General features: G+C 32.7%; 14 protein-coding genes across 14 annotated transcripts, besides 1 other annotated feature; 9 read left to right on the top strand and 5 right to left on the bottom strand.

Moving 5' to 3' along the window:
- Nucleotides 1-4,301: part of a mobile genetic element that runs on past the window's edge.
- Nucleotides 886-1,158, top strand: TVAGG3_0542640 (phage tail repeat-like family; the record flags this gene model as incomplete). The annotated part of the gene is made up of 1 exon (XM_051237946.1): nt 886-1,158. One exon carries the CDS (start codon nt 886-888, stop codon nt 1,156-1,158), a length of 273 nt encoding a protein of 90 aa, XP_051095770.1.
- TVAGG3_0542630 (uncharacterized protein) lies at nt 3,044-3,271 on the top strand (the record flags this gene model as incomplete). The annotated part of the gene is made up of 1 exon (XM_051237945.1): nt 3,044-3,271. The coding sequence occupies one exon, from the start codon at nt 3,044-3,046 to the stop codon at nt 3,269-3,271; it is 228 nt and encodes a 75-aa protein (XP_051095769.1).
- A 643-nt stretch (nt 4,302-4,944) lies between the features above and the next one.
- Nucleotides 4,945-5,307, bottom strand: TVAGG3_0542610 (uncharacterized protein; the record flags this gene model as incomplete). Its single annotated transcript, XM_051237944.1, has 1 exon — nt 4,945-5,307. One exon carries the CDS (start codon nt 5,305-5,307, stop codon nt 4,945-4,947), a length of 363 nt encoding a protein of 120 aa, XP_051095768.1.
- Nucleotides 5,308-5,446: 139 nt separating this feature from the next.
- On the bottom strand, nt 5,447-6,265 carry TVAGG3_0542600 (phage tail repeat-like family; the record flags this gene model as incomplete). Its single annotated transcript, XM_051237943.1, has 1 exon — nt 5,447-6,265. One exon carries the CDS (start codon nt 6,263-6,265, stop codon nt 5,447-5,449), a length of 819 nt encoding a protein of 272 aa, XP_051095767.1.
- A 179-nt stretch (nt 6,266-6,444) lies between these two features.
- On the bottom strand, nt 6,445-8,075 carry TVAGG3_0542590 (DDE endonuclease family; the record flags this gene model as incomplete). The annotated part of the gene is made up of 1 exon (XM_001323043.2): nt 6,445-8,075. A coding segment is annotated over one exon (1,631 nt), but the record flags the coding sequence as incomplete, so codon positions are not given.
- Nucleotides 8,076-8,277: 202 nt separating this feature from the next.
- TVAGG3_0542580 (phosphoprotein phosphatase protein) lies at nt 8,278-9,207 on the top strand (the record flags this gene model as incomplete). The annotated part of the gene is made up of 1 exon (XM_001323042.1): nt 8,278-9,207. One exon carries the CDS (start codon nt 8,278-8,280, stop codon nt 9,205-9,207), a length of 930 nt encoding a protein of 309 aa, XP_001323077.1.
- A 374-nt stretch (nt 9,208-9,581) lies between these two features.
- TVAGG3_0542570 (uncharacterized protein) lies at nt 9,582-11,298 on the top strand (the record flags this gene model as incomplete). Its single annotated transcript, XM_001323041.1, has 1 exon — nt 9,582-11,234. One exon carries the CDS (start codon nt 9,582-9,584, stop codon nt 11,232-11,234), a length of 1,653 nt encoding a protein of 550 aa, XP_001323076.1.
- A 209-nt stretch (nt 11,299-11,507) lies between these two features.
- Nucleotides 11,508-11,787, top strand: TVAGG3_0542560 (uncharacterized protein; the record flags this gene model as incomplete). Its single annotated transcript, XM_001323040.2, has 1 exon — nt 11,508-11,729. One exon carries the CDS (start codon nt 11,508-11,510, stop codon nt 11,727-11,729), a length of 222 nt encoding a protein of 73 aa, XP_001323075.1.
- Nucleotides 11,788-12,827: 1,040 nt separating this feature from the next.
- On the top strand, nt 12,828-13,703 carry TVAGG3_0542550 (RNA recognition motif-containing protein; the record flags this gene model as incomplete). The annotated part of the gene is made up of 1 exon (XM_001323039.1): nt 12,853-13,404. One exon carries the CDS (start codon nt 12,853-12,855, stop codon nt 13,402-13,404), a length of 552 nt encoding a protein of 183 aa, XP_001323074.1.
- Nucleotides 13,704-13,883: 180 nt separating this feature from the next.
- TVAGG3_0542540 (NTF2-like family) lies at nt 13,884-14,603 on the top strand (the record flags this gene model as incomplete). Its single annotated transcript, XM_001323038.1, has 1 exon — nt 13,884-14,546. The coding sequence occupies one exon, from the start codon at nt 13,884-13,886 to the stop codon at nt 14,544-14,546; it is 663 nt and encodes a 220-aa protein (XP_001323073.1).
- A 258-nt stretch (nt 14,604-14,861) lies between these two features.
- Nucleotides 14,862-16,859, top strand: TVAGG3_0542530 (microtubule motor protein; the record flags this gene model as incomplete). Its single annotated transcript, XM_001323037.1, has 1 exon — nt 14,862-16,805. The coding sequence occupies one exon, from the start codon at nt 14,862-14,864 to the stop codon at nt 16,803-16,805; it is 1,944 nt and encodes a 647-aa protein (XP_001323072.1).
- Nucleotides 16,860-17,114: 255 nt separating this feature from the next.
- Nucleotides 17,115-20,268, bottom strand: TVAGG3_0542520 (importin beta family; the record flags this gene model as incomplete). The annotated part of the gene is made up of 1 exon (XM_001323036.1): nt 17,187-20,225. One exon carries the CDS (start codon nt 20,223-20,225, stop codon nt 17,187-17,189), a length of 3,039 nt encoding a protein of 1,012 aa, XP_001323071.1.
- Nucleotides 20,269-20,789: 521 nt separating this feature from the next.
- On the bottom strand, nt 20,790-22,393 carry TVAGG3_0542510 (exonuclease protein; the record flags this gene model as incomplete). Its single annotated transcript, XM_001323035.1, has 1 exon — nt 20,822-22,372. One exon carries the CDS (start codon nt 22,370-22,372, stop codon nt 20,822-20,824), a length of 1,551 nt encoding a protein of 516 aa, XP_001323070.1.
- A 619-nt stretch (nt 22,394-23,012) lies between these two features.
- On the top strand, nt 23,013-24,666 carry TVAGG3_0542500 (pectin lyase-like family; the record flags this gene model as incomplete). Its single annotated transcript, XM_001323034.1, has 1 exon — nt 23,289-24,326. The coding sequence occupies one exon, from the start codon at nt 23,289-23,291 to the stop codon at nt 24,324-24,326; it is 1,038 nt and encodes a 345-aa protein (XP_001323069.1).
- Between the last annotated feature and the right edge of the window lie 1,850 nt (nt 24,667-26,516).

The raw sequence follows: 26,516 nt of genomic DNA, 5'->3' as shown, positions 1-26,516 counted from the left end.
GTCGTCTTTCTTGGATTGTCTTCGTAGATTTGAAATGACACTTGTGAATTTTGTTTGTCATATACAATTCTCACATAAAGTGTGCTCTCGGTATTTGCATATTCATCAGCATATTTTGCATAACATGAATTTATTTTTATCTTCTATATTTTTTAACGCAGTCTGTAGAGAAGATGAAAGGTCAACTTGTATTAGCTCAATTTCTTCCCACATTTTTCGTTTCCCTTCAGATATATAATCTATATGAAACTTTACAATAAATGGAAAACTTTTATCTTCTACAGAACACAACTTCATTCTACGAAAGCCAATAGCTTTTGTGACAGATGGGTCTCTTAGCCATCTTAATGGGTAGTCAAAACGATAGCCTTCATGCTTTACGGTCTCTGTCTCAAACTTTTGACCGACATTAGTAAAAAGTTCATCTAATGGTTTAGTTGTAGCAACTCTTGAATTTTCTTTTTCTATTGGAAGCATATTTTATCTAGATAAAAAATGTCAAATGAAACAGCGTCTATGAGAGAAATACAACACAACCGACAACTCATTATGCAAGCTCTAATAAGAACACAACAAACTTTTCAAAACTATTCTAAGATATCTGAGTCATTGAAAGAAGGAAACTTAAAACTGACATTAAACCCAATGACAGATGAGTTTCTGTTTCAAGACAATAAGAACCATACTGTCTGTATAAATCCAACAAAAGGAACTTTAAAGAGAAACTATAAATGAACTTCTTTTGAAAGCAGATGTTGACAACAAAGCTGACAAAGAATATGTAGACGATGCAATAGCAAAAGAAGAAGAAAGAGCTAACAATGCTTAGCAACAAAAGAACATACTCATCCTGAACTAGCAGACAAAACATATGTTGACAATAAAATGTCAAGTGAAGTGACGAGAGCTGAAAACGAATATTCTAAAAAGACTCATACACATTCTATATCTGAAATAACAGACTTAAACGTTAGCCTTGAAAATAAGGTAGATAAGGGACTTATGGCTAGTGTGTTAGTGAAGAAGGCGGATAAGGAATATGTGGATGAAAAAGATAACGAAATGAAAGAAAGGGTTGACTGGTACCATGAATGGACATCGAAGACTTTTAAAGTTAAAGCCGATACAGGATGGGTTTCAGGATGTTTAAGACCTTAAAGCAGATAAAACTTATGTTAACGATGAGTTAGAGAAGAAAGCAGAACAGAAACCATACACATACAAGTTTTTACAACTGTTGCTATAGAAAGTATTGAAGGAACGGTTGAAGAAACTGGTGGGGATGCAATATATTGTAAACCTCTAACTTTCCACAAGGTTAACATCGGATGACGACATAACGACGATGAGAAACATTAGATGTAAAGATGTTTATGTCATGAAGGATGAACATAATATTAAATTCACTGCTCAAGATTTATATGACAAGAAAGCAGACAAAACAGAGCTTCAAACATTAAAGACAGAAATACTTCAAACATTATATCCTATAGGCTCTATTTATACGTCAATGAACTCTACCAGACCAGAAACAGTTCTGGTTTTGGAACTTGGACTCAAATAGTCGACAGGTTTTTGTATTGTGCAAACTCTTCAAAGGAAACAGGTGGAAGTAAAACGATTTCAGGTGAAAATTTACCTGCACACAGTCACTACATAGATTTAAGTACATCTCAAGCAGGTTGGCATAAACATAAATTTTGGGATTGGTCAGCAATGACAAAAGGTAAAGGATTGATGTTAAAGACAACGTTCAGTTTGCTATAAATTGTTTCTGGGGTGACACTCAGGGAGATGGAAACATACACATCGCGTTTCAGGATATACGCAAACACGGGACAAAGTAAAGACTACATGCACCTTACATGACAGTTTACGCATGGTATAGAAATGCTTAGTCGTCATTTTCAACTTCTTTAGCATATTCGTCAGGAGTTGTCTTATATTTGTTAGGAACTGTCTTTGAAAGTATACCACTTGAACTTTGACAAGTTTGAAACGAGGTCTGACAATAGTAGTTTTATCTTCTGCTTGCAGTGTGTTACATTTTGCATGTTTGCCTAAAACTTCATAATATTCTCTTGTATACTTTCTTCTATTTTTACGAAACACGAATGTAGTACCTGTCGGGTTCCCATTGTTGTCATAGTCAATAGTATTTTCATATGGGTCGCGTTTAGGTATTTCTATTTTTACTTTGTCACCTTTCTGAAGTTTGAAGCCCGGCATTCTTTCTTGTTTGTCTCTTTTGACTAAATTATTAAATATATAGTCTTTCTCTAAGTCAGGGTTGTTTTTCATTTCTTCGGGGGAGTGGTTTTCCCAAACCTTTTTGTTTACGGCTATTGTAAATATTTAAAACTTGTCTCATCTTTGCCATGGAGAAGTGTCTATATTTGTCGTCATATGACATTTCATTTGCTTCACCACCTTGTGGTTGGTTTAAGTCTCTTAACATTTTTATACAACCGTCAATGACACCAAGAGCAGAATGGTTTTGGTCGACAATGAAATATTGGTTTACATTTTTTGAACGCAGATAGTTTTTTACATCATCTGATTTGAAAGAACTTTCACAGTCAGATGTCAGTTTTGTTGGATGGTATTTGTCAACGAATATTGTCAAAGCAGTTTTCACATCTAAAATATTTTTGGACCATAATGGTATGGCTTCACAGTATCTTGTGTTTTGACCGACAAATATTAGCCAGTATGGAGGTCCATCTTCTCTATACTCGGAATGTTTTCCAAGATATCCATAAACCAAGCATTTGGTGTTGAACTAAAGATTTTTATCATGAGTGCTTTCTTTGTCGCTTTAGAAACATAGGGTCCTTGTTTGGATTCGTCATTTTTACCCCATAAGAAATGGTTTATTTTGGCGCATTAGCAGGAGTTTGCATCCAGATTTTTGCCCGCAGTTGGAACAATAGCCAGAGGTGTATTTGGAGTTGGAAGGAAGATTTTGAGTACATTAGGTATACTTAAAGAGAGCAACAACCTATTATACAAACTGTACAGAAAGTTTGGGATGTAGCACGAGATGCAACAAATCTTATTCCAAATCCTGAAAACAAGAGGAAAAGTTCAAGGATGGATGGACAATGTAGGAAGACAAGCAGGAAACTATTATAACAAAGCAAATGACTACTATAACCAAGCAGGACACTATATGGACCAAGGTGAAAGATTCTTTAACAGAGGATATAACCATGCACAACAATGGGTAAACAATAACCAACCGCAACCACCTCAAACTTGGGGAATGTAAGTTTTTTACTGAGATGAAATGAACAATACAGCATTGAGACAAATGGGTTCAAGATGAATTTGTCGACTTCCAGCAGTTACACACGTGTTTGTCAAGTTCTTCCTATACCTCAGGAAGTTTTAGACCGACTTAAAAAAACAACAACAACCAGTTGAAAACAAACCAACTAAAATTTTTACTGAGATGAAATGACCGAAGAAGTTGAAACGGTAGATTTGACACCACAAACAAAAAGTTCAGAACCATTGTCAAAACCTGTCAAAGACTTACAGATGATGAAGAAAAATTCAATAATAGAAAGTGCAGGTCTGGAAATACAAACCCTAACATAAAAGTCACTTTTCTAGAAATGGAACGGCTAGTATCTCAAAAAGAAACAGACTCTCACAAATAAATATTGAAGTCTGAAGAGCTTTCGAGACAAAAGATGGAAAAGTTTACTTCACTGACCAACAGTTTCATTATAGAACATCTCATTGACTTAGAGTCGAAATATTCTAAAACTTTACAACAAACAAAAAAGTTGAAAGGAAAACAAAAACAAATGGCATATGATATTTATGAAGATGTTGACAACACAACTGTTCCTGGCAGGTGAGGTAAAGTCAGAGAACCGAAAAGTGACGAAAAACCGATAAGAAGAAGAGAAACCAAAAACTGAAGATAAACAAAACCAAAGTTTATTTTTGGAAACTAAACAAGTCAACCTTCATTAGCTGGTATGGTGTTGGCGTCAAAGACTTATGGCAGCAGGTGGTTATGTAAAGTAAAGAAAAAAATATTTTTTATTTTATAAAAATGCCCCCATATGAATGGATAGAAAATTGCTAGAATAAAAGCAGAGTTGCAAAGATATGTTGGAGAGTTTCGAAGAAGTTTAAATATAGGAAGGGAAGACCATAAAAGTCTATGACAAACTGGCTGGTCTTCGCTACGAAATGGATTTGGAAACAGCAGTGCAAATTATCCAAACAGACTAGAGAGGAGAAGAAGAACGGTCTTATGGACATGCCTTTCGATGTTAGTGAACATTGCATGAAGTAAAAATTTATTTTAAAAAGTGACATTTTTTATTTTATTTTGAAATGTACGCTGAGTTTGTTGGAGAAGACCGTTGGGAAACTTGTTTTTTAGATGAGAAATATGAAATTCACTGTTGTCAGTCATTTGAAGTCAGAAACAAAAGAACAAAAAGAGTTTTAAGCGAATGGGACGAAATGACGGATATGCTATTATGAAGATGAGTGGAAAACGCTATCTTAAACATGTTGTCATTGCAACTCATTTTATACTGAATCCTAACAATTTACCCGAACAAATATATACAGAATTCACTGCAATGTCATGGTATTATTTGCAAAGAATGTTAAATCAGAAAGTCGAACTTCCTTTAGCAAATATTTACAGTCGATATGCAAGAGATGAACCATATTTATTTAAAGATGTTTTCGACTCAGATGCTATTATAGTTCATGCTTCATTTTCTGGTGCACAAAACTCTTTTTTATGCTTGGCAAATGACTTTTACGAAAAACCTACAAAGCTATATGAACCGCCGAGTGGAAGTATTTCAGACTTTCAAGTATGGTTTACAACAGATGGAAGAAAAGTCCAACATTTCGAAAGAAGTTTCCTATCTTACTGAAGAAACCCATTTTACTATATGTAAAAATCTAATGTCCGCCTAGTCTCTTACGTTTCCTGTTGAGTTCCATAGCATTCTTTAACTGGAGCTCATACATTCTGTTTCTCCTCTGGTAGAAAACATATTCTGGGTCAACTCCTGTGTTCGCGTCATCTGCATAAAGTTGTTTATATCCCACTTCAGGGTTTGTATAAAACTCTTTCCATCTCATATTTGCATACCATGGTGGCAAACCTAACGCAGCGTCATTTGACATGGCAGTTTGCATTTGTACATCTGTTGGCACTTGACCATAGTTTGCCATTGCAGTTTGTATTCTAACTTCATTTGGAATATTCTCTGGGTTTGGTTGTCCAGGTTGCTGTGCATTCGCTAAGTTCTGTGCGTCCATTTAATATTAGATAAAAATATCTCTTACGAGTACATATACTGAACATTTGCAGGCATTGGTTCATCTTCATATTCTCTGTACTTTTCTGCCACGTCAAATAAATAAATGACACAATGGAAAAAACCTAAAACAAGTAGTCCTATTTCAAACCACATTTACTTACTAATAAAATTTCTTTGTTATGACACTTTCTCCAGTTTATAGGACCTCTCTCATATTCTATCTTGTCATATATAAACTCATAGTCATGTATGTCCTCTAACCATCTCATAACGGTTTCCAAACCACTTTTATCGGATGTAAAGTAAAAGCATGGATGGTTATGTAAAACGTCTAAAGTTTCTAAAGAGTCTCTCAAAGTCCAGTCTACTTGGTATTGAAAATCCCATGTGTTATAGAACGGCGGGTCCACTATAAAGAAAACATTTTCCTTGTCTTTATATTTTTCATACAAATCTGTCCAATGACATCTCACAAACTCTATACCCTCAATATATTTTTCTATGTCCTCTTTGAAAACATTTGTATAGTTAAGATATAAAACTTTTGACATAAGTGTTTCAATGTCATGAACTCTTATAGCACCACTATATAATAGTCTAGCAGATATACTATCCCAGTCTATATATTCTGCTTTTTTCAAAACCTCTCTCACAATATTTTTCTTATCTAATGGTATACGTTCCATCTTACCTATCTGAATCTTTTCTTTTAACTCTTTCAATATATTGTTTGTGTCTGGTATATGTTTGAGACGGTCCATATAGTTGTCGAAGTCATTGCATATAATCTTTGAGTCTGGGAATATTATATGGCACAAATGGGATATATAGAAACTTCCACCGAACAAATCTACAAATGTTAGACCATTCGGTAGTTTCTTAAGTTCTCTCAATATAATATCTTTACATCTACTCTTATTTCCAAAGAACGGTAACGGTGGTTTTGTAAAATTCATTTATATATAATAATAAAAATGTTTTTTCCTGAAAAGTGACAGAAAAGTGACAAAACATGAAAACATATATAATTTGTGAAAAGCGACACATTATATAATGTTTTCGACCCAGAAGAAGGCTTCTTCCCAGAAGCAATGGAGGAAGAAGAAGAGTCCTCCGAATAAAAACTTCATTTATACTAAACATCAACATCAGGGCTAGAAGGCACGAAGTGCCTGGAAGCCCCATTACCTTTTTTTTTTTTTTTTTTTTAATCATTTGGATATAACCTGGCATATTAGGGAGTTTTGTCAACAACTCAGTGCTGGGATCAAGATAGTTTGTAATCCAAAAGTAGAAACGTTCCTTGGTGTCTTGTTCTGGCTTCCTGCAAAATCTGTGATTTGCAGGATTCTTCTTAATATTGTCAGAAATTGCGCAAATCATGTCCATCGTCGTCAATTCTTCACCATTGATGTTAAAACGATTTCGATTACGGTAATTTCTTTTCTCTTGCAATTCTTTTTCTGCAGGAGTCAATTCACGAACATACTTATTATGTTTGAGAGCTTCTACAGAACAAGGGCAAAGACCGCAGGCGGCGGCAGCATTTTGAACCGTTCTTAATGATACTGATTCTTGCCATGCGCTAATAAATGAGTAGATAATGGCGTAGCGCATCATTGCAGCATTGCTGTTGAACTCTTGCTTCGGTGCCTTAATGTAATCTCTCAGATAATCCGTGAATTTGGACTTTAATCTTTTGGCAATGCCAACATCAAATACTTGTAAAATGTGTGTTGTATGTGCGGGAAGAACAATTAATTTGATGTTGGCACTTGCCAAAAGGAACAATGCCAGAGGATTCTCGCGGCTGGAGTGTCCATCACACACAATGAGAGCAGGCTTGTCACGTATATCTTCTGGCATTCTCTGGCGTTCAAAGTTAAGCCACTCGATGAAGAAAATGCAATACAATAAGAATACACTTCTGTTCACCCAGCCTTTTGGCGTAGAAGTAAACCAACAATGTCTTTCGCGCTGGAATACTTTCAGTTCTCTAGGTAGTTCTGCAATACATGGGAGAACAAAGAGAGGTGGGACAGATTTGCCTGTCATTGAGCATCCACATAAAGCTGTAATGTGCGGAAAGTTTGGAATTCCTTTGGCGATCATATGCTCTATCTCCTCAGGTAATGCAACTTTCTTCTTCTTAAATTTGTTTATGAATGTTTCATCGATACTAAAAATCAACTCCTCTGGAGTACTTTCGATTGTTTCACGATGTTTATCGTAGAATTCTTCGATAATTCTTGGTTCACACGCCATGTATCTTGATTCTTCAATCTCTTGGCATGCCTTAAGCTTGCAATGCAATTGCTGTAAAATATGGTTAACATAAGGTCTCGATACATCATCACCACCAAGAGTATTGATAACTTCTTCTGCAAGAGTAGGACAATTAATCTCAAGAAGGAATCTGTAACCATAATCTCTTCTGAGCTCTTTCAACTTGAACGCCTCGTCAATAATGTCAACTGCTTCTAGAGCTTCACCTTTGTAAGCAGAATCTTCGATAATTTCTTTTAAAGTGAGCTGATCACGCTCGCATAGGTATGGATCTGCACCGCCATGATTCCCTTTTTCCCAGTATAGACCTAATGCAGCTCTTTTAAGTGCAGTAGCAATGAGATTGGATGTTAAAGTTCCGAGATCTGGGTATTCTTCCTCCCATGCAAGCTTAGTTTGACTATATGTCATACCTTCGGCGCGACAATTGATGATAAACTTTTGTTGTCTACCAAAAAATTCGACTGTGAGAAATTCCATTTTTAATTTTAAACGAGCACCTGAGCCACGTTTTATCTGACTTCACCAGCCAAAAAGCCCCTGTACTAAGTGTCATGTTTTTGTTTATTTTAAAGTTTCTGCCATGTAATGGTTTACATTGCAAATTTTTTGAATACTTTACATCACCATAAAATGGCAGTACAAGGCTAGTTTATCGGTACAAGGCTCTTGAAATGACTTTATGGAACTTGATCTTGATGATTTCATTTTGGCTGTTACTGCATGCGCTAAAAAGCCAATTACACAACTGATAAACGAATCGGAAATTATAAAACTGTGCGATTTAGTCCTTGAAGTTTTTCAATCACAAGATATTCTACTAAATTTAATACCGCCCGTTACAGTTTGCGGCGATATACATGGACAGTTTACTGACCTTCTTAAAATTTTCGAAAAATGCGGTTCTCCAGATGAAGTCAATTACTTGTTCTTAGGTGATTATGTAGATAGAGGTCCTTCTAGTATTGCGACATTATGCTTGCTATTTGCTTATAAGTGTAAGTACCCTACAAACTTCTTTTTACTCAGAGGAAATCACGAATCAGAAGCTGTAAACAAAGATTTCGGTTTTTACAGAGAATGTGTTGAAAGTTACAGCAAATCACTATGGGAAAAATCCAATTCTACATTTAAATACATGCCAGTTGCAGCAACAATAAATAATAGAATTTTATGCATTCATGCAGGAATATCTCCAAAATTAAAATGCATTTATGATATAAAACAGATCCAAAGACCAGCTGAGATTGAAACCGACTCTCTTCTTTGCGATTTATTATGGGCTGATCCTGACAACAGAATTAACTATTTTACTGCGAATCCTCGCGGCGTTTCGGTTTTGTATGGTGCCGAAGCTGTGAAAAATTTCTTTAATGGGACGGATTTTGATTTAATAATTAGATCTCATCAACACGTTGATGAAGGATATTTGGCACCATTTAATCCAAATATGTCTGTTCTTACGATATTTGGCGTACCAAATTATATGGGAACAGTGAATAATAAAGCTGCAATGGTCAACATTTCTCCAGACATGGTTTGCACATTCACTGTTATCTCACCTCCTTCGTCAAGAAAGCACAAAAGTAAGAAATCAAAGAATCATAAGTAATTTATGGATGCTTTTATTTTTCAAATGAAAATTTATAAAAATTGTATGTTTTCTGTTTTAAAACCTTCATCAAGACAAATAACTTACTATATAGAGATTAGAAAGTTTTTTTATATGTGAGTTGAATCATGAAATATTTTTCGTGAAATATTCGAAATTGTCACTTTTTGAAAATACCATATTGGCAAGCATTAATGAAATCGAAGTTTTCTAGGAAATCAATATATATTTAGTAGATGCTTCTGTAAGATTTAAATAGTAGATGTTCTAATTTCTTTATATCCGGAGACTCAAGTTTTAAACTAAGTGTAATCGACCCGAAATCAAAGGATAATGTTTTATTCCAATTTTTTCGCTTTAAAAAAGTGACAAAAATGCAACCAGAAGATGTTGAAATATTTTTAGGCATATCAGAGATATACTTCAGACTTAGACCAACAATTTTGCCAGTTGCTGTTAGAGAATTGCAATCTATTACACAAAATAAGAAATTTTCAACAAATTTCTTAGATTATTTAACTAATGATAAGGAATACATGACAATTCTTATTGAAACATTTGAAAATGGTAAAAGCATGTCATCAAGACGTGTCAGCCACACATGCAAAAATACTACAGATTACATTATCCATTCATATCACATTTTGAAAAGAATTCTTTCCCAAAATCCAGCAACATTTAGTCAAGTGATTAGAGTTGTTTCAGATTACATCACAGGAAAAGTCGAATATAAAGATGCTCATGCAATGTTGATTGCCTTAACGAATAACGTCTCCATCATCAAGCTTTTGAATAAGAGCTTCATACAAAAGGACATTAACCATAGTAATTACGCCGAAACAAATGGAATGCTAGTTACAGAACTTCCTGACGAAGATACAGTAGAAAAAATAGGCGCACCAGACTTTGGAGTACCAGATGTTTCAATTGTCAAAGACAGAAGGCTTCCAATTACACCTATTGTTGAAGATCCACCAGATAAAGCTCATCAACGAGATTTAGCATGTTTAATATCGTTATCAGAGTCAGATGTTTCTCTAGTGTTCGACGAATACTTACCACCTCAAGTTGACCCCGAATTTCCAGATACAGTTTTCTTATATACTGATTCTCGCAGCGGAAATGAGAAACAGAAGATCGGACCATCATACATTGATAACTCACAGTTAAGATTTACGTCTGCATTTATCAGCCCGTATCTTGTTGATATTTACAACGTAAATAACCAATATTTGACCAATCCTTTGAACAACACCGGCGGCGAAGATAAAGAAGACAGGCAGGCAGAAATATTAACAGACCAAATATTCGAAAAGGATAAATTCGAAAGAGCTTATTTGAATTTCCCTGCAAAAGACCATGATTCCAACCTTAGATACATCATCAGCCAGTTATATTCCAAGAATTATTCGGCTCTTGTTATTGATTCTTCGTCGAAAAATCCGAAAATTTTCGAAAATGTTATTCGACCAAGAATTTTCAATGCGCTTCTTAACCACAGCTTGAGATTAAGCTGGAAATACTCTGATATTTACTTGGAGCAAGTGAAATTCGCTCCTTTAGCTTTTGCTCCTTATAAGTTCATTAGAGACGCAATGGGAAAGAAGAAACTTGCTAAATCAGCGGATTGGATATCAGAGATCATTCTCATACCTACATCTCAAGCAATTCAAAACGAATTTTATGAGATGAAATTAAGAGACTCGGATGTAAGCCTTATTGAGAAATGCATGCTATTCTACAGATACTGGCTACTGAAATACCATCCGAAAGACTATCCTCTAGGAAGAAATGAAATTTGCGCAACTGCATTTCCTTGGGATATCCTTTTCGCTTCGATTGTTAACCATGCGGACCTCGAAAACAAGATTGCTGAGCTCCCTGATATCCATGAAATTACAAGATTAGCACAAGAATCCCAAAATGAAATTTCAAAAGTTAATAAGAAGTCAAAAGGTACCTCAGACCAATTCATGACTGTTTGGAAAAAAGATGGCGAAGCAGTTAGCTTTTACATTAGAATTTAAATTTTGTTTGTTAATATTATTTTCTTTGTTTTGTTACTATTTAATATAAACCATTATTATTAATGTCAAAAACCAGACGAACAATCTACTATACATAATTCAATTTGGTTCCAATACAGCATGGGGAATTTCAAATATAATGATTGAGGTGATTAATTTGATCAAAAAATAAGAAAATATGAGTATGTAATGATATTTTAAACTCTAATTCCTTCTTCAAAATAATTCTGTCAAATTTTCCTATAAATTTTCCATTAAATTTTAAAGGAGAGGATGAAAGGCAGAGGTCCTGTGAAAAAGCGTAACACAGACGCACCCAACAAATCAATTCTTAATGCGTTACAAAAGAAAATCCAAGAAGGTCAGAAAGAAAAGCAATATTGGAATTTAATTAAAGATTCCCTTGATGAATCACCAGACAAAGCTAATCAATTAGTAATGGATATGATATTAAAGAAAGAAGACAAAGCCTTCTTAGCTGAATTGGCAAATTGATTCATTTAAATTTTCCAGCAATTACATGTTTACTAGTAAAATTTTCTTTACATTTTGTAAAAATACGATTTTACAATTCTTGGGTTTTAATCTAATCTACTAATTCTTGAATTTTTTTTATATAAATATTCTTATCGTTAATTCTGTAATGATTTTGGAAAATGCTTTGATAGTTTTGACCTACTTATACCATATACAAAACTTATACTTACAATTGAGATTCAATAAAATAAAGATTAATAAACAATTCTTTACTAATACATCTAGTCAACTAATTTGTAAAACAAAATATAAAGTTAGCAGAATCCAAATCTGCTAATAGTTTGATTTAACAATAACAAATGTTTTAATACACTTCTTTGTGTATATTTTCACTCACTTGGTGCTTATGTTAATGCTACAGCATGTAATAATAGTATAATAACGGCCGAGCTTCTTATTTCAAAGAAAAAGATGATCATGTAGAAACCACTCTTCATAATGCAGGATGGAGAAATAAAGAAGCAGTCGAACTTCTTTTCTTCACATGGTGTAAAGTTACAATGTTCCTATATTAAGTACATCTCTTTCAGGTATTTTCAAAATCGAATTTTCATAAATATCAAATATGACAATATTTCACAAAATAGAATGACAAAGTTTGCGTTTTGTGGTCATATTCCTTCATATCATTCATTAAGGCAATAACAACTTTAATTCTTTCAGATGATTCAACCATAAGATTAATTCTCTCTAATTTTAAAACGACCCATTTTATAATTCACGCCATTGATTGATGTGGTTAGTGTTTAACTATGAGAAAACCTCTCGATTTTGACTTTTCAAATGGTATTGGATTTTAATATTGAAGTTCTTACTGTCTCTATTCATATTTTGGCAATATTTGCTCATAAAATTTAGCATTATGCATTTGAATTAGTATAATATTCATTACATTCATAAAATCCATCTGATTACGCTAGCATGTCTTTCGAAATCAACAGCCTCTATTACTTATCAAGATATACATCGTAATGTCAACTTAATTCTACTTGAAATAGGAAAAATTATTTTTTGACACAAATTTTCGATATTCATAAATTTGGCGGTTTTGTGATATAAAAACCGTCAATAGAATTAGTCAATGGGAGATAATTTTACTCTTTGCTTCCGTAACCTATCATACAATACAACACGCCAAACATTAGAGGATAAGGTATCCCCCATAACCAAAGTCATAGATATCCGTGTTAAAAATAGAAATGGTAAGAAAGGATATGCTTTCGTAGAAGTTGAAAATGAAGAAGCAGGAAAGAAGGTAATCGACGAACTTAATAACAAAGAACTTGACGGACAAACAATTTCAGTTGAAGTTGCAACATCAAAGCCACATAGTTCAGATCGCAGAGATCGCCGCGACCGTAGAGACCGTCGCCGCTATCGCCGTGATGATAGAAGATCAAGAGACCGCCGTGATCGTAGCCCACCAAGAAGAAGTAGACATCGCGATTATTCCTACTCAGATGATGATTATGATTATGATTATCGCCGCCGCAGCTATCGCTCACGTCGTAGTTCTCGCTATGATTACAGTGATTCCGATGACTATTCAAGGCGCCGCCGCGATTCACCTCCAAGAAGGGACAGAAGGTCTGACAGGGACTCCCGTAGAGGCGATTATTCAGCGAGCGATTAAACCATAATTTATTATATATCCCAGTTCAAAAATTCCGTTAATTTCCATATTTCCTCCCTTTTCCCCTAAAAAAACAGAAATCCAATAATAGGTACATCCCAGCCCCTTCACCCATTTTTTTACTGGCCTTGTACCAAATATTTTATAACTTCCTTTGACAAATCCTAATTTGTACTATATATATTTGTTTTCTGATAAGTTAATATGCACTTGTGTGATCTTTTGAATTTACACAAACTGAAATTTATCAAATTAAAATTAGTAACGTTTGAAAAATTTATAATAATTTTAAATTTCTCCCTCCCTACGCACCACCTCAAGATTTTTTATGTACTTTTATGAAATACATTATCCATTTAAACGCTTTCGATGTTAATTTAATAATTTTATTAAATTATCCTTTCAAATTTAAATCTGATAATGATAAGAATAATTTTTATAATTATCTTGTTTCAAATCCATTAAAATTAATATCATTTATGAGTGAGCAGAAACAATCCAATTATTCCAAAAAACCATATAAAGGTAGACAAGATCAACGACCATATCCAAACAAACAATACTCAAAATACCCTAAAAAGGAAGAAGAGGAAGATATAAAGGAAGATGATATTTCTGATGAATCTGATGATTATGACCAACCAGATCTTCGTCATGGAGAGCAATGCTATGTACTTGGTCAATTCAAAAGTCTTGTTATTGATCCAAAAGCTTTCCCAACTAACCCATTTATAATAAATTTTCTTCACACATCTTGGTACAACATTAGACAAATACATAAATATTACGATGTAGGTTCTCAATTTTCAGTTTCAGTGGATCATTCCAAAAATTTTCCAGCAATGAGAGAATACGAACAATATACAACAAATCTAATTACTGGCCAACAATGCGTTGCTCATGGAGGACCTGAAATCGCCGATTTACAATTCCATTTATTTCCAAAAGGATTTTTTGCTCATGTTATGAGTATGAACTATCGTAATTTCGATAATGATATTTTTGCTGTTGTACTACATGGTGTTTTCTTAGGAATTACATCCCATGTTTTCGGATTTGACCGATCTTTCACAATTCAAGCAGCAGAATTAGGATTCAGCATATTAAGTGACCATTTATATATTCACTATCCTCCAAATTGACAGCCACATTGTTATATCTAATAAATATTATTTTGTTATTTTATTTTTAATTAAAACATAGAGATTTGCAAATACTATTATAATATTGGACGTCAAAAATGTTTTAATGCATAATGAGTCATTCATTATGTCGATATATCTCTTATAGTTACAAAATTGAAATTGTATTTGAAAAACGAAATGATAGATTTCATTTTTGATGAATCATACAAGATTAGATAGATATGGAGATTCTATATTCCAATCCTAACCATGATTGCATAATGCAGCAAAAATTGAAAAGTGAACGTTTAAGATTTTCTTGTATTTTATCAAATGAATATAGTACAGATGGTGTTCAATGATGTAAGGCAGAAAATACCGCCACCACAAGCTCAGACTCCATCTAAACCACTGAAAGGTAGCCTTTTTCAAAACCAAAACAAGCCAATGAATCAAAGCCAAAATATTCCTCTTCAAAATACTCCTTCTCAGTCGAAAGTTAAATTTACATCAGCACCAAAACTAAATGCTTCTCAAAAAGTACCAAAAACTCCATCCCCAATAAGAACATCACGAACTACTCCAATTCTTAAAGCTTCTCCTGCTGTTCCACAGCAGGAGCACGATCCAGAAACAGACGTTAAAGTTTTCCTTAGAGTTAGGCCAATATTAGATCAAGAAGCACAAGCTGATTTCAGTATTGATCAAAACGTTGTTATAGCTCATACTGCTACGAAAGAAGGAACGTCTCAGAACTATGCTGAAAGAAAGTACACTTTTACAAAGGTTTTTGATGAAAAATCTTATCAAGATGATATTTTTGTAGATGTTGCAATGCCATTGCTCAAACACTTTGTACGTGGCCATGATGGACTTATATTTGCCTATGGAGCAACAAGTGCCGGTAAAACATTTACAGTTCGTGGATCACAAGAAGATCCAGGCTTAATACCAAGAATTACAAAATCCATTCTTGGTATGGAACAACCAAATGGATTTGAGCGTGGTTTATTTGTTTCATGCGTTGAAATATACAATGAGAGAATTCAAGATTTACTTGGAAATAATAAGAATCCATTAAGAATATCTAAGGATGGATTCGGATATACAGTTGTTAAAAACGCAACTGAGATCGAATTGAAATCATTTGATGATCTCAAGAAGATTTTAGATACAATTGATAAAAACAAATCAGTAGGAACAACATCTTATAACTCTAATTCTTCACGTTCTCATTGCGTTTTTACATTAAAGCTCATTACAATTCCACTAGATCCACATACTCATCAAAGAATTGCTGATTTAAGCAAAATTACAGCCAGTAGATTATCCATTGTAGATCTTGCTGGATCAGAACGTGTTAAGTCAGGAGAAGGATATTCAAAGATTGTTAATGAAGCTAGAGCAATTAACAAATCTATGCTTACACTTGGAAAATGCATAAGAGGAATCAGACTTGCCAAAAACGGTCAAAGAAATGTTCAAATTCCATTCAGAGAATCAAAGATCACAGAGCTTTTCAAAGATTTCTTTGATCCAGTTTCGCAGAAGAAGACATATATTTCCATTATCATTAACATTTCTCCAAGTACGAAGCAATTTGATGATACATTGTTTGCTTTACAATTTGCTGCCGAAGCAATTCATTGCGACATCAAAAGTAAGAATGATGATGAAGATTCAGACGAAGATTCAGAGGATGATGCTGTTAGAGCTCTTTCATTTAATGAAGAAGAAGCTGATCAGACACAAGAACAAGAACCTGATGAAGAAGTTGTTAATCTCATAGAAGCAGAAGCAAAAATTAGACAACAAGTTTACACAGAAATGATGTCTAAAATGAAAGAATATCAAGAAAACCAAGCACAACAGTTAAGCCAAACAAAGGCTCATAGTGCTCAGTCTTATCCTAATAAGCTTCAGACAGCTTTAGTAATCAAAGCTGCAGGAGATCAACAAAGACTTCAACTCGAAGAATTCAATCGCGAAATAGAAAGACTAACAGTTAACATTGCAGAGAAAGATGCTCACCTTGCAAGTCTTAATGACAAACTCCGTCAGATGGAATTAACTCTCAGAGCTGTTATGCAAGATACAGATGAGAAAACTAAAAGAAAAGTCTCTTTGGAAGAAAGAGCTCAAAGAATTCTTGCCACAGCTCAAAAACTCAAAAATGATATTTCTGAGCTTATGGAACTCCATGGAAGAAAGATGGTTCAACTTAAAGCTCAACATGAAAAAGAAATATCTCAGAAATTAGCGCAAGCAAGACATTAGAATGTATGTATTTATATTTTTGTTTTAATAATTATTTAAAAAATTTAATTTCATTACCTATCAAAACAACACTTAAGTACCAAACAAATCATCAAATTTATTGCTTATTTGCTTGAATATATATGAATTTTAAAAAATCTGAATCTAAAACGACAATTCTTAAAGAAATATTACATTATTATTAGATTGAAATTGTATATATTTTTACACAAAATGATATTTTGTAAGAATTTCTACATTTAATCATAGATTTCATAAAATATTATTTTGATTTTTCAGATATGTTTATGAAAAGAAAAACATCATGAGGTTTATTAAATAATTTTTAAATAAAAGAGATAAATTCTATTTCTATAATAATAAAAAATAATATAACATTTTCTAATTCTTCTGGGCATAAGAAGCTAAATTCTTAAGAACCTGTCTAAAAGAGTGCTGATTTCCATCTAATATCTCAGCGATCTGCTCTTCAGACAGTCTAGAAACGATATTTGCGATAAATGACATCGTTTCTGCGTCAATCAAGTTCGTAAGCCAAGAACCACTGGCGAAGATGTTAACAGCAGTTGAAGTAAAGTTGTTGAGAACGAATTCTTCGCCTTGTGACTGGAATAAGTAAAAAATGAAGTGAGCAGCGAACGGAATATCATCATCATCGACCGGGGGCATTCTATTAATGATCTGCTCCATGTTCTTGTTGTTCAAAGACCCGTTTTGGACCCTTGTTATGGTACATAAAATTGTACTTGCTGTTGTCTGCAGCATATCATCGTCATTCTCCTTGTTAAGGATAGTAACGGCCTTGTTCCTTATATCTGTAATGTCTGACTTGTTGAAAAGCTTCTGTACGTTTGCGGAAATTAACATATTCAAAGCGCTCAAAGCAATATTCTTTGTTAGCGATTGCTTGGAGGTATTGAGCATTGATATTGCATTTGCCGCAATTGATTCTGAGCATTCGAGTGGTAATTCTGGGAAGGCGAAAACTAATGCAGATAATGTATGAATTATGAAGTAATGGATCAACTGCTTCTTCTTGGTGAGACGCTTGGTCAAGATGTCAAACAATGGCTGATGTATTATTCCTAATCTCTCTTTGCCAATTGAGAAAATTAATTGACGTAAAGCGAAGAAAAGTGACGCTTCAATTTTAGGGTTAATTTGGCCGGATAAAACCCCTGAAAATACTTCAATTGATTGATTGAGGTTTTCTTCGGTCATTTTCTGGCCAAAACTAATGAATAAGCCTCCCAATGCCCAGAATGCCTCGGAAATTATGTTGAAATCACCACAATCCTTGATTTTCTCGAATGTTGATTCGAAAAACTTTTGTGGATCGAGACCTTCAACATTTGTGAGCAAATCTGTGCAGTAGAACAAGGCTTTGAAGGCAGAAGACTGGATTTTTGCAGGTCCGTCGATGAATTTGATCAAAATATCAATAAATTTCGGTACAGTATCACTAAGATCGTTATAGAACTCATTCATGATACTTGCATATGCTGTGAGAACCTTAGAAGCCATCCTAACTCTTGGATCTTCCTCATCATTTTCGTCATCTTCGTCATCTTCGTCTTCTTGGTTTTCTTCATCATTGGCTTCTTCCTCGAGCTCTTCATCTTTAATTTTCTGCTTACGTGCTTCGGCTTCGATGGATTTTGGCAGTGGAACTTCCAAAATTCGTTCAAAACTCTCTGTTAAAGAAGAAACATGGGATTGTAAGCTATCAGGAATATTCTTTGCTAATGAGTCAATGCAAATAGCAATATATTCGTTCAAAACATAATTTGAGTCTGAGAAAGATTTTGTCAAAACCGCCAACAATTGTTCGGCCTGCTGAGCAGCCTTTGCAGGGGCAATACGGACGAGATAAGAGAAGCACTCGAATATTTTGCCTCTCAATTCTTCATCTTCAACTTGCAAATACTGGTCGAGGACTGGCATTAAAGAATCGTAGAGATCTGGGTTAGATTTGACCTTTGAGATAGCAGATGTGAAGCAGGACATGATACTTGAGAATATTTCTGCGTTTTCTGGTACAAATAAGTTGATAATGAACGATAATAAGTTTTCAAGATCTGAATAAACAATTGGCGAGCCATAAAGCAGTCTATCGAGGGTTTCTACAGAACGGCCAGCAGGAACCAACTGGGAAATTGCGTCTACGTAGTCTTCAAAGAACTCAGCAACGATATCTGGACTTTCTGTAGCAGCTTCGCTTATAAATACGCAGCAAAGGTCGAACAAATCACCATCGTCGATACATGTAGTGATTATTTCGAAGATTTCCTGTGCGTGTGCCGCTAAATCTTCTTGGCCATTCGCAATACAACCGGTAAGAGCGGTAATTAATACATACAACTGGTTGATATCGCTATCTTTGATCGCGGTCTGGCAACTGGCGATCAAAGTATTGATTACTTCCTCTGTTTCGTAGCCTAATGAGATTATTGAATCAAAAATTGACTCTAGAAAGCTGACATCGCATCCGCTCTGGACCAATTCGACACATAGGTCAAGAGACGTGTGCAATGTAAGCGGAACTAGTGTTTCTACGTCTTCTTCTGTGAAAAATTTTGGAGCAATGATGAGAATTGGATTTGTACAGGCGCGGAGCTCCGGGGAAATTTCCTTTTCAGCGGCTATTTCGAGTGTGGAGACACAAATCTGTGATTGTAAGGTTTGGAAGAGCGGAATTTGAATTTCTATTAAATGCTGAAGTAAAGTGAATATTGTCATAGCTTCTGCTTCATTCTCGTATGCTGTAACTGATTTCTTGGCAGCAATTACTAATTTTTCTGCGAAATCTGGTTTTGAATCAAATAATTCGGGATCTACGTTTTCTGCGTATGAATCTAAGAGATGCATAGCAGCTATTCTGTATTTGGAATCGTTTGATTCAAGGCATGGCTCAATTCGAGGGATTAAATTTGGAAATTGTTCATTATTAATTTCTTCAGCGATAAATGTTGTAATTTCTGAGAAAATTTCAAATCCGAGTAAAATTGTATCGTCTGAGCCTATCAATTGTAAAACATATTCGATATATTCGTTCCATACATCTGGTCCTTGAAGAAGAACGTCATTTGCACCAAAAAGTACTTGTCTGAGTGTTTTTCCAAGTGTGGGCATTTGAATTGTTTCGAAAAATAGAAGCTTGAGCTGCTCTGGATATACAGGACTTGCATCTTCACCGTATAACTCTGTTTTGGCTATCATTTGTCTAATAAAGATGGCTGTTTGTTCTTTTATCTGTAGATTTTCTGTTTTCTGAAGTATTTGAAAGAGAATGAAAACATTTTCGGGATTTTTCTGCAGTTCAAGCATGTATTTTGTAGATTCCTCGATTTGTTCATTGGTTCCATTAATACTCATATTGATATAACTAATGATCTCATCGAAGTTCTTTGTATCCTGCATTAAATCTTTATATCTATGGCCCCTTCAGAAAAAAAATTTTGTCTCTTTGATTTTGGCATCAATAAAAAATTATAGATATAGAATAAAAATAAACTAAAACAAATAAATATTATAATTTCGAATCCATACTAACAAAATTTCAAAAATAATTTTGGAATGAAATGAAATTGAGACGTAAAACATACTTTAATATGTCTAAATCTTGCAAAAACTAATAGTATTCTATATTATTTTTAATATCTTTATATGTTAATTTTTGGATGTTTAAGTTATGCATATTCTACTTTTGACTATAGAAACTCACTTAGACATATCCATATAAATCTCAAGAAACTGACTGAGTTGAGGGTCATTCTTAAAAAATGAATAAATTACTTGTTTATCATCATAAAAACTGACAGATATAATACATCATATGAATATATGTTATCCATGAAAATTATAACTGAATTCTATGATATTGTGCATAAAATATCAAATTTTTTGATCAGATATTTACAAGTATTAACTGAGTAATGCACTGTTGTAGGTAAAATACGAAATAGCTTAACCATATAATACAATAAAAAACTCTATTTATTCATATAAAAAACAAATCAAATATCATGTTTTGTCTCAGAACAGTATATCCAACAGAGACCGTTTCTGATTTCGTTAAATTCGTCTCTTCTATGGACATCAATTCCGGGAGGCATTGATGTATCAGGCGGAGGTGCAATTCTTGCGAAATTTCCATTCGGACAGTATACAATCAACATAGAATTTGGAAGTAAATTCTCCAAAATTCCTTTCAAATACAAATCATATTTTTCACATTGTTTTGGCTCATTCTTGAAATTGATATTGTTCATTCCTTCGAAATGACAGAATATCAGGTCATTCTCTGGTATGCTTTCAATCAATTTTTCATATGTTTCTTGATCGTTTTCTGTCACTTTTATCGTAAAATCTGCCTCGAATTCAACTTTTTGTTTTCTTTCGATGAAACAGAGTTTTTCATGCGAAATCAACATTTCCGATAAGAAATCTGGAGTCCTTGGTTTCTCCTGGACTGAAGAAACAGCTTCTCTCGTTGCTAATTTCACGAGTTCCATCGCTGCTGATGCATCTTCAATTGAATCATGTCCATTATCATTAGAATTGCGGAAAGGCTTGTTAATGTACTTCTTATAGATGGATATCAATGATGGCTTCTTGTTTGGGTTTGCATCATTTGGATAAATCACCGAAGTATCAACACATTTTAGATGTATCAGTTTAAGAGCTCTGAAATCGTTTTCTAATGAGTGTCCTACAATGATTGTGCTTTTAGATGCAACTTGGGATAGATATTTGACGGCTTCGTCGGGTGTTGCAGTAACATTTGATAATTTTTCTTCTGTAAGTCCAGAAAATTGGGTTTTGTAATCAATAACTTCTTCTGTAGGCTTAAACAGTTGGTCCATGACAACATTTCCTGATTTATCTGTAACAGAAAGTCGTGCAACTTCGCCACCTTTCTTTGTATAAACCATTTCACAATCTATTGAAATGATATCTCTAGTATTGGGATTCTTTTCTTCTGGAAGCTCTGAATATGCTTCTAATTCTTTATCTGATAGTATTGATAAATTATATATCGAACATTTTGGTTTTTTAGGTATTTTCATCTTGCCAACATGGATAGGATATCCATTGTTAAGCAATTCTTCTGGTTTTAATATCATTTCTTCAATATTTTTGAACTTTTTCTTAATTCGTTTTGGTTTTTGATAGCCAAGCGTTGTAAGAGTACCAGGAATAACAAATCCATCCTTTTCTAGTGCTTGTATATTAATTGGAAAGTTATTTTTGCTAATATTAACGAAATTTGGAAGTAGATTTTTGTATTCTTCGTATCTTTTTGTATCCAATCCTTCAAAAAATACGACAACTACGTTTTTGCATAATGCATGATGTTCCAAAGTTAAGTACTTTGGTGGAAGTGCAAGGTCGTAAATTGATTTAACAGTATCTTGAATAAATTTTGGATTTATTGGCTCTTCCATCTTATCGTGATCATCAGCTGTAATGTTTAAAGTTGCATTTGGAAAAATATCAAAATATGATAATGCATCCTTTTCACATTCCATTGAAATGAAGTTCAAGAATAAAAGAATTAGATCCATATGCTAAATTTTGTCAAAAATCACATTTATCGTTCATTTAATCAATGAAAAAATAATAATGATATTTCTTGATTATGTGTATATGCATATTAATTAGAGATACTGTTGATATACAAGATAATATATTATTTCTCATGAAATACTGCCACAATTTAACTATTTTTAATTAATTTGAATTGATTTGATGTATGCATAATTCACTTTATGAGCCATAAATATTTGTCCCTGTTATTACAACTCGATATGAGATGGAAATCAAATTGCCAAATATATACACATCATATCATTGAAATTTCAATCAATTAGGGGATCAAATGATTGAATAGATCCAATCCAACTCTTTTTTTCATAGTCAGAATTCAATTCTTTTGAAAGAGATTTGTACAATTCTTTATATTTTCAAATTTAATTTTTAAATTAAAATTAAAACCCAATATTTTATAGATAATCATTGTTAAATAAGATATTTTATATTGTTTTTAAGGAAAATTTATTGTTCAAAAGCAATAATCCGGTCTATAACTTGAATTTTGTTATCAAAAGAAAAATTGAATTGATTATTATCATCGAGGTCAATTGAAAATAAAATCCTAATTTTAATCCAGAGAGCAATATGAATAATAATTTTTCTTTATACGGTAGGACTTTCAAAATTTTCAGCCAATTATTTTCAATGATTTCAAACAATTGTATGTGTTTTTTGAATTTGGAATAAATTTTAATTATGAATAGCCTTCTATGCTTTCTTCGATTAAGCAGGGATATTCCAGAAAATGATAAAATCATTACTGACCTCAAAGGAATAGGATATGAGGCTTCCGAGGATAATTATCAATTTACTTATGTCACTTTTAAAAATATCTACCAGACCACTTCAAATAGTATTATACATACGAACGGAGAAATCCAGTTAAAAATGGAACGTTGTACAATGTTAAACTGCCAAACAAACAACCAAGGCGTAATTCTTGTCGATTATGCAAAAAGAATCGAGCTCACTCATTTTTGCTTCCGTGATAGTTTCTCATTTGCTTCAACCAATGGTTGCCTAGTGCGTGTTTCCAGTGATCCAAAAGAAATTACAAAATTAAGTGCAGTTTCAATGACTGGCGTAACCAATGGTGACTTTGGTGTTGATGCAAGAAGATGTGAGATAAATAACATAAACATTTCAGCAAATCGCGTATCAACCGAAATGTTGAATATTGTCAGTTTAGAATCAGGCGTTTTTCACTATTGTTATTGTGTTGATACTACAAAGGCAACGTCCGGTGCTGCCTTCGTTGAAAATCTCAATGGAAAGACATTAGACCACTTCTTATTTTACAACAATTTGGGAAAAGGTATTTACGCCCTTCAATCATCTATTTCGTTAACAGAATGCGGATTTGCAAGCAATGCAATTGATATCTACGTTGATTCTTCTACAGTCTCAGTTACAAATTCTCAATTTACAGATTTTTCTTCAAATGATAAAAGTAAAGTAACTTTAGGATCTAATTGTTATACTAAAGGATATGGATTACCCAACCAACCATTTGCAATGGAAAATCCAATAGGAGATCCAAATCATGAATGTAATTGCGCACAAAACGCTTTATCTGGTGCACCATATCAACCAGGAGAACCATTAACAGCTGCTATGACTCCATTTAACACTGCTTACATGACTCCTCATTCAACAGCTTTTTCAACTCCTTTCAACACTGCACAAATAACAAACGAACAAACACCTTTTAATACACCAATAATAACTGCAAAAGAAACACCTTTTAATACACCAATAATTACTGCTAAAGAAACGCCAAATATTACACCATTTATTACTCCATTTGTTACACCAAAAGAAATAAATCCAGATTGTGAAGTTGATAACAGAAATAAGAATAAGAAGAGAAATATCAGACGAATTAAATTTGTTTTAGCTTTGGCTCAAGTTGCACAGAATGTATGATAAATATGTTTTTTATATTATGTATGTTATAAATATATTAAATAAAGATGTTTTTTTATATAAAATTAAAGTTTTTATGTTTCTGTTAATGAAATAAAATGATAAAAGTTAGTCATATGAATTAGAATCATGTGCACCACATTCATTCAAGAAGTCTACAATATTCAAAAATCCTTTATTTTGAGCTAATTGGAGTGGGCATTCGTTAATAATGAAATTGTTTGATAATTAGCAAAAGAATTACGTGAAGCAATGCTTGATATGAAAGGAATTATAATTTCAAAAAACAAAGATAGATTTTAAAATATTCGGAACATAATAGAATAATGATAGATATTTGTAAAAAGAGAATAAGATAATTCAATAAGAGATATTAAAGGAACGAGAGTGTCATTTAATAATGTTAGACATTAAATGAAAACGAAAAATCTCATGATTGACATCGGCTCCATATTCAACTAAGAGTTGAACAATATCTAGTGAATTTTCTCTGATTGCACAAGTGAGAGGAGTTTCTTTAATATTATTTGAACTGATTAAAAATAACAAAGAATATAAACAGATACCGAATTCTCTTAATAATTGATAAACATTAAGATACATAGAATGAAATTAAATATATATAGATATGAGTCAAATAAAGAATATAATAATTAATTAAAAGACATAAAAGGAAAGGTAATTGCAAAAACCATTGAAAGATATGGAAGAATATAGAACATCATGAAAATAAAAGAAACATGAAATACATAAGAATGCCATAAATCAAAGATAAAAAGGAAAGGAAAATGAATACCAAAAAAGAATAAAAAATTTGAATTGAAATAGGGCAATTTAAAATAATGATGTATATTAAATGAGAGAAAATAGCATAATATTAGGACTGATATGAAATAACTAAGAATTCCATAGTTTAATGATAAATACCATTAATTGATATATGATTTCATAAAAGATGGGGTGATCTGAGTAACAATGTAATGTTATGAAAGCAATAACTAATATAAAAAGAAATAGATCTATATAAAACAATGAAAAATATGAAATGATTGAAGATATTATAAAAGAATGGTGGATGTAATATGAAAATAAACAAGCTCCCTATTAACTTTTGCTCCATGTTTAAGTAAGCATTCTACAATGTCTCTATTTCCATGTTTTATTGCAAATGTAAGAGGGCATTCTTCATAAGCATATATTGAATATAAATGGAAATAAAATATAATAAGTCAATGAAGGATAAAAGAATTAAAAGAATGCCATATGCAAATAGAAAATATTAGAATAAAAAGAACTTCATGAAATTTTGATGTATGTAAAAATAAAATAATAATGAATATGATGGTTAAAATGAATGTAATAAAAAAGTAATTGATATGAAAACAACATGAATGCTATGCATTAATGATAGATTTGAAAAGAATAAAAATTCTTTGATAAGTAGGTAATAAACATGTATATTAAAAAGAATTTCACAAAACAAAAATAGATATAATTATTAAAAAGACACAATTGCGCAATGAAAAATATAAAGGAAAAACGGATGTCATAAAACAAAGAATGATATAAAAGTATATGATAACTATATTTAACAATGATTAATATGTAATGAATAAAAATTCTATAAAAGGATGATTGAAATGAAAGGATAATAAAAAAACATTGCATTAACATTAGAACCATTCTCAACTAAGTATTCAACAAAATCTTTTGAATCTTTGAGAATTGCAAAACTGAGAGGAAACACATAATAATATGATTAATTTCATAAAACAATGACAAATTTGAATATAAATGGAATGAGAAAAAGGAAGGATTGATTTGACAGAATTATGAATGTCATAAAACATTATTGAATATGAAAAGGACAAGAACGCAATAAAAATAATGATAGACATGAAGAGAAAGAAAATCTTATAAAGGATCGAAGGATATGAAAAACAAAGAGGACGTAATAAAACAATGATAGATATAAAAATCAAGAGAAGGCCATAGAAAAAGGATGAATATGAAAACATGTAGTACGTAATCAAAAAATAATAGATATGAACTAAAAAAGGATATATTAAGATAACGATAAATGTGAACAAAAAGGGAATTTCATTAATGGAATGTGAATCAAATGAAATAATAAAGAATGTAAAATTCAAACGAATTTCATAAAAAATTATTCGATATAAAGTAAAAGGA

This window comes from Trichomonas vaginalis, chromosome II (genome assembly GCF_026262505.1).
Source record: "Trichomonas vaginalis G3 chromosome II, whole genome shotgun sequence".
NCBI classification, from domain to species: Eukaryota; Parabasalia; order Trichomonadida; family Trichomonadidae; genus Trichomonas; species Trichomonas vaginalis.
The sequence above is the reverse complement of the archived record's forward strand: the minus strand, read 5'-3'. Positions and strand labels throughout refer to the sequence as shown.